The 7,848-nt window shown below is 30.1% G+C and overlaps 1 protein-coding gene across 1 annotated transcript; it reads left to right on the top strand.

Annotated features, from left to right (window-relative positions):
- Positions 1 to 6,426: 6,426 nt before the first annotated feature.
- LOC129950763 (zinc finger CCCH domain-containing protein 13-like) lies at positions 6,427 to 7,008 on the top strand. Its single transcript, XM_056062682.1, has 2 exons — positions 6,427 to 6,618; positions 6,682 to 7,008. Exons 1-2 carry the CDS (start codon positions 6,427 to 6,429, stop codon positions 7,006 to 7,008), a joined length of 519 nt encoding a protein of 172 aa, XP_055918657.1.
- Positions 7,009 to 7,848: the final 840 nt, after the last annotated feature.

Raw genomic sequence — 7,848 nt, 5'->3', positions numbered from 1 at the left:
TTGCGGATAAGACCATTGTTTATTCGTAAATTTTTCAAAGTGACAATTTTTTTTTTCAGTTTTTTGATTTATAAAAACAACCGTTAATTGGATTTTTTTGCCAAAATATATATGTTTGGTATCACGGTACAATATATAATATACAATTTAATTCAAGTCTCTTACGTTATTGGTTCGTGAGATACTTAGGGATAGCCAAAATGTTCACCTTTTTTTTAAGCTGCTTTAATCAACCCACGAAATTTTCTTGATAGTCCTTTCTGCATCTTTGTTCATTATTATCTGTATAACAAAATTTATTTGAAGTCAATATCTGTTCTGGTCGCGAACATACGGACGTGACAACGACATCTTCCTAAAAATCTTTTATTTCGACTCTAGGGGCCTTAAAACGTCGAGAAAAGTCAAATTTTTTAATTTGACAAATCGGACCCATTACAATAACTTCCTATGGGAAGTTAAAAAGGCATCGGAAATTGTGATTTTTTCAATTTACTCAAGACATTTAGGAAGAGAAGTTAATTGGATTTCATTTTAGAGCAAAAGGAGAGTATTTCAATTTTTTTTAACCATTAAGCAAACAGTTTCATTAAGACCTAGAATTGTTTTTATATATTTCATTAACTTAAAAGAAACAATCCAATTCTTCGTAAATTAAGTCAATTCTTCGTAAATTAGGTCAACCAAAGCTTGGAGACTCCTGGAAGTTTTAACATGTAATTTGGCATATACGTGGGTTAAAATGTTCTAAAAACACTTGAGTTGTTTAAGGATTTTTTTCTAAGCTTTCTCTGAGTGTATTTTTATTAAATATTTATTAGAATTTTACTAAGCTTATAATAATAAGTCAAAATATAAAGAACATTCAAATACCAACTGTTCTAAATTTGAATTATTTTTATAAAGCAGTTTAAACGAAAAATAATACCTAGATACAAAAATGAAATAAATACAAACATAAAAAAAAAAAATCCATAAATTGCTTGCAACAACCCTCAGAGTTGAGAAAGTTCAAATAAAATTGAATCCAATTAATCATTTGAAAATGAAACACGAAACGATTTTTCAACAAAAACACATGTATCCTTATATATTTCTACCTACATTCATACCCAACACAAAGTTTTGGAAAATTTCTACATTTTTGTGCACAATCAAAATCTACTGATATATATATATGTATGTATGTGTAGGTATGAATGTGGTATTAGAAAATATGTTGAAATGAATTAAAACAGCTCTGTCACAGTCGAATAAATCTAGGAATGTATTGTATAGGTTTATGTTGATAGCGATAGATATAAAGGCATAGGTACTATAGAGTAGACCATGTTGCCAGTTGTTTTTGAAAATGTCATTTTGGACATGTTTCAAAATGCTGACCCCTCTATAAAACTCGGACAGAGAACATTTTTGATTTTCTATTATTTATTTTATTGTTTTTTTTTTTGTATATACAGAAGTAACAATGTTGAATAAATGGAAAAGTGTTGATGAGGCTGCTTGAAAGCTTGACTATACCTAAACCTACCTTATACGATGCTGATTTATATAAATGTAGGTCTTTTCTACTTTCTGGTATATTTATATACCTTACATCACACTTACTTTACTTTGTCTGCTTTACTTAAACGACCGTGTGAATTTGAGGTTGAGTGGTTGATATAGGTAGGTTGGTTTGGTAGGTACATCAAGGAAATAAATTGTCGACCATTAAGATAAATGAAGAAAACCTTTAGCTAGAGAGATAGAATTTGTTGTATCGTTTTGTTTGTGTCTCATTAGATTGGATTGAATTTGTTGAGGAGTTGGAAAAAGGAGGATGTACGAGTATGTATAAGTATTAATGTTTTTTAAAGAGTTCCGTTTTGTTTTATTTCAATAAAATTGATTTTTTTTTTTTTTATTTTTAGTTAAATCAACAGAAATTTTAACAACAAAAAGTTTAAATAATTGCTTTATCACTTTTTAGATTATATGAATTCTTTGAAATTTCACTTAAAAGCATACATAGCATAAGCTAATGCCCATATTGAATTTTTCGAAGGGAGACATGTTATTATTTTCACAACTTGTTTTAGAGGTACCTCTTTAAAAATGCGAGTTTTATTTAACTGGTGAACAAATAAAGGCTTTGTAAATTACAGCCAGATAAGACTGGGTGAACAATTTCTTGCATCATAGGAATGTGTGATCATACCATAAGAGGTGATCTGTGGTACTCATTCCGAGTACTGAAAGTTGTGGCCAGTGTCACTCATAGTAGCATTGGATGCTTTACTGACAGAACACAGCATGGAGTTTTCGAAGCGTTAAATTTAACCTAACACAATGCAGTCAAAATCGGAATTGATTGAATTACGCTGGACAAGGATGTGAATCTAGAAACAGTATATCTAATTTAATGAATAAGTGATCAGTTAATACCAAAAACACGCATTTCGATAAGAGAGCTTGGTGCCAAACTCTATCAATCTTCCATATTGTTACCCGAAACATTAAGTTGTAGATTATATCTACTTGCTATATGGTCTCACTTTTTATAGAACAAAGATTTTGAAGAGATTGCATGTGTTACAAAAAGTTTTGATAAACGGTTGGGATGCAATCCTAATAACACAATCGAAGAGACGCTTCAAAGTAGAAAAGTGGAGAATTAAATGGAAGTTTAAACACTCGTTTCAGAAAAAAATCTAAACAGTTTTTAAACTTCTTCATTTTGCTAATATCCGCAAACTTGAGCGGCATAAAACTGATTTTGAAACTGGATCGAACAGTTAATACTTCGCCCTATAACTGAGTTCATTTGCACTCATACAGGTCTTCCATGTGCTATAAAGTGCTGTTTTTGCTTATTGAAGCTTGTTGCAAAGATGGCTCAAATGCACTGTAAAATTCCAAATCTCATGATATTTTTCAGGGTTCAAAATCATGTGACTTAGTACTTGGAGGCTATGCGATTACAAGACTATATCATCAGCATACATGAGTACCCTAGTCCTCCTTCCGGCCGACAAAACTCCACCGCAAAGTACTTCATGTAGGAAACAGGATAAACAAGAGAGCACTTAGCATACACCCCTGTTTTACTCCCATTGATGTTACAAACCATTCTGCCAGGTGCTTGCCATTCCATACCGCTGATTTTGTGTCCAATTACAAGAGCTTAAGAACATTAAGCATTTTCGCTGACATGCTCATCAATGAAATTTTATAAAATAATGACCTTCATTTGATAAAATTACAAGGGGCTTTGAAGTCTACATACAAATTATATAGTTTCCTATGTTTATCCAAAAACTACTGTGCAATATTCATAAGATTGAAAATTTGGTCAAATGTTGAAAGATTTTGTCTTAAACCAGCCTGAACGTCACTTAGGATTTTCTCATTATTGAACCATGTTGTGAATCTTTACAACTTAAGGACTGACAAATTGGATTATGGAACCATTGTTAGGGTTAAGAAGTTTGCAGATGTAGTTTTTAAGGATATTGCCTGCTACTTATTCCTCTTTTAGCTTTCCAAAAACATTTTGCATTGCTTGAATTCGAAACCTCGTGCCATAACTGTTCAAAGTAATATTTCTTTGAATTCAAACAGTTCAAATGTTTGTTTGCTTTCATGTACATCTTCTTGACTATATTCGAATTAAATTTTCGAAACAAATTTAGCTTCCTAAATGCTTTATCTCTAGTTTTTTGACATTCATGATTAAACCATTTTGTGCAATGTTACAAAAATTAATACAAAATTTTATAATTCTATAGAAAACCTAAAGAATCAAAAGACTATTTTCTTAAAGAAGTTTCCAATAATTAGAACATAATTTTTAAAATGTTTTAAATTTTCTAAAGCTATTTTAGTGATGACAAAAATTGTACAATAGTCCAACAAAAATAAGAATAGTGTGTCTTATAGCACGGGCTTAGTTGCAAAGATTTTTGTCAAATATTTTCATTAGTCAGCTCAACTCCAAAAAGAAATCTAGTTAGATTTTAAAAAATGAGAAATTATTGTATTCCGTTTTGATTTTTTAAAATATTCTTAATTTTCATAACTTTAATTTTTTAATTTTATCTATGTAATTATTTGTTGTAAACAATGTTTCTTAATTTTAAAGAATGTATTGGTTTAAAAAAACGAAAAACATTTCTGTTTCAAAAAATTTAAATAAAATTTAAAAATGAGTGAACCTCAAGTTGTGTGAATGTTTAATTAATTAATACAATTTGAAGTAGACAAATAACTTTCTATTCAAACGTTTTATCAAAAGCAGTTCTAGTTTTCAGTTTTTGTTATAATTGAAAAATTACATTTTAAAGATATGTATTATGTAATATGATCGATTTTCAGTTATCTTTCTGTTAAGTAAAAAAAAAAGATTATGAGTTGGATTTGTGTTCAAATCATAATTTATTTGATATTTTTATCGCAAACAAAACGGAAAAATTATGAAAAATTCAATTTCCAAATTAATTTCAAAAGCGATACATCAATATTTTTTAAGTGAAGATTTAATAGATGTCATGAAATAAAGTTCACATCAGATAAAACACTTCATAAAGATTGACGAACGACACGGTACGAAATTACGAAAATCTACATTTTATCTTTCTTTTCTATCATCACCTTCCCCTCACTGTTTTAATTTCACATAGATTTTCTTATAGACAAAAAAAACATATTAAAAAGAAGCAATTTCGAATCGTTTTAAATATGAAAAATTATTATTAATGAACCTCACATTATCAGCAAATTGTGTTGTCTTTTTTGTCTTCTTTTAATTCTAGGGAAAGGGAGTAACTTCACGTTCAATAAATCCTAATAGCCAATTAAAAGTCAGTGTGTAATGAATGGTGAAATATATTTTTGGTTTATCTTCAAAACCAAAATAAGAGGGTGAGTTTTTTCTTCATTTTTTTTTGGGTTTGGGATTTTATCAGAGGTGACTATACGCACAGTACAATAGTAGAGGTAGGACCAAACCTTAAATAGGAAAAAAAGAAGAAAAATCTAATTTAATCTTTATGCCATGTCACGACACCTTTTCTCGGTTCGTATATCACGCAGTAAATTACCCACCCACTGACTATGTTTCTAGGTAAGTGCAGACATACCTATTCATAACATCACACACCTTTTATAATATACTGGTAAGAGGGCTTTAGGAATAAAGTAAGGTAGGTTTGTATATAAGGAATGGTGTGGATACAGTCACTTGGGTAACCTTACCGTATTCTTAAGTCCAAGTCCATACGAGTCGTGGGTCTATGTTGTTATTTACTCATTTGGTCAATTGTGTAGGATGATGGTCACCATCACCACCAACACCGATTTCTTCACCAAAAAGAAATATACTCCAGAAGCCATTACACCTAAGTCTAAGACTTTATACCTATTCTGCTTTGTTTTGCCTGGGTCCTTGCCTCGAAAGAGGGATTATACACAAACAAAAATCAAAAGTCGTCCTTATACTAGTGTATAGCTGTAAGGTTGTTTAACTTGGGATAGGTATACGTACGAGTATCCTTGTACTTGTATTATATAGCGAAACGGGAAATAGCTACTTTTCTTGAAAACAAAAGATTTAAGGTGTAATAACTTTTGTGGGTTGTAAATTACATTTTATTATGGCCCTTTATTTATTTCTTATTTTTTTTTTTTTCAAAATATAGGAAGGAACATATAATAATTCTAAAAAATCTTCTCGTAAGAAGTTTAAGTAGGTTCTCGAGAAATGATACATCATGTGCCATATACACAGTACACAGAATATATTGTACAAAGTACAATACATTCGACATACACTCATTGTATGTCATGTCACGAACTCTGGCTGACGATTGCTCATCACACAACACTTCATGGAACTGAAACATTAATACCTGTTTTATTGTGGCAAATATTAAGGAAGATATAGTTCTGTCCAAATTATGTTACATTAAAACTTAGGTATCCTGAGTCTGAGAAGAGCATGGTTAAAAAAATATATTTTACAAAATTGCCTGTCTCGTCACGGAACTATGCTTAAGGCAATATAAAGGAAAACAAGACATCAAAAATAAATACAAACGCAATTTGGCAACCATGTTATGACCACGATTTTTCAAAATCTCCCGAAAAGAGTTACAGAAAATATTTTTTAATTTTGTATAATGAACAAATTATTACATCGTAATTTATTCGACACAACTATTTTTTGTTTCAGCTTTCAAGTTTAAAAAATAAAATATCATTTCAAAATTTTACTCCGGCCCAAAAAACTAACTGACTAAGCAGGGTTATCAACTTATGATAGCAAAGTCATTACTTTTCAGTTTATGTCTAAAGATGCAATAAAATGCTTGAAAATATGTTAAAATGTATGAAGATGCATTAATATGCATGTAAACTGCGTATGAAGATGTAGGAAGAAGAATGGAAATGTATGAAGACGTAGAAGATGTAGAAGATGTAAGAGATGTAGAAAATGTAGAAGATGAAGAAAATGTTGAAGATGTAGAAAATGTAGAAGATGTAGAACATGTAGAAGATATAGAAGATGTAGTAGATGTAGAAGATGTAGAAGATGTAGGAGATGTAGAAGATGCAGGGGATGTAAAAGATATAGAAGATGTATAATATTTGGAAGATAAAAAAAAAGGAAGTAGATGTAGAAAATTATAGAAGATGTAAAAGATAGATGATGCAGAAGATGTAGCATATGTAGAATATGTAGAAGATGTGGAAAATGTAGAAGATGTGGATAATGAAGAAGATGTAGAAGATGTAGAAGATGTAGAAGATGTAGAAGATGTAGAAGATGTAGAAGATGTAGAAGATGTAAAAGATGTAGAAGATGTAGAAGATTTAGAAGATGTAGGAGATGTAGAAAATGTAGAAGATGTAGAAGATGAAGAAGATGCTAAAGATGTTGAAGATGTTGAAGATGTAGAAGATGTAGAAGATGTTGAAGATGTTGAAGATGTTGAAGATGTAGAAGATGTAGAAAATTTAAAGATTTAGAAGATGTAGTAGATGTAGAAGATGTAGAAGATGTAGGAGATGTAGAAGATGCAGGGGATGTAGAAGATGTATAATATGTGGAAGATAAAAAAGAGGAAGTAGATGTAGAAGATATAGAAGATGTAAAAGATAGATGATGCAGATGCAGAAGATGTAGCGTATGATGAATATGTAGAAGATGTGGAAAATGTAGAAGATGTGGATAATGAAGAAGAAGTAAAAGATGTAGAAGATGCAGAAGATGTAGCAGATGTATTAAGATGTATGAGGATGTTTGAAGATGTATGAAGATGTATGGAAATGTATAGAGATGCATGAAGATGGATGAAGATGTATGAAGATGTATCAAGATTTATGAATATGTATGAAGATGTATGGAAATGCATGAAGATGTTCAAAGATGTATGAAGATGTTTGAACATGAATGAAGATGTATGAAGATGTTCAAAGATGTATGAAGATGTATGAAGATGTATGAAGTTGTATGAAGATGTATGAAGATGTATGAAGATGTATGAAGATGTATGAAGGTTTATGAAGATGTATTAAGATGTATAAAGATGTATGTATGAAGATGTATGAAGATATATGTAGATGTGTAGATGAAGATGCTTAAAAATGATATTTATAAGTATGTGTGAAGATGCATAAAGATTCATAAATATCTATGAAGATGCATGCAAATGCATCAGCATGGATGCATAATTATGCATGATTATTTATAAAAATGCATGAAGTGGAGTAAAATTAATGAACGTGCATCCAAAAAAGAACCACTTTTTTATTGATACTAAAATAACTTAAATCCAAATGATTTTTTTATGATGACATTTTTTGATA

This window comes from Eupeodes corollae, chromosome 3, assembly GCF_945859685.1.
Source record: "Eupeodes corollae chromosome 3, idEupCoro1.1, whole genome shotgun sequence".
Lineage (NCBI taxonomy): Eukaryota > Metazoa > Arthropoda > Insecta > Diptera > Syrphidae > Eupeodes > Eupeodes corollae.
This window is presented reverse-complemented; position numbering and strand designations above follow the sequence as displayed.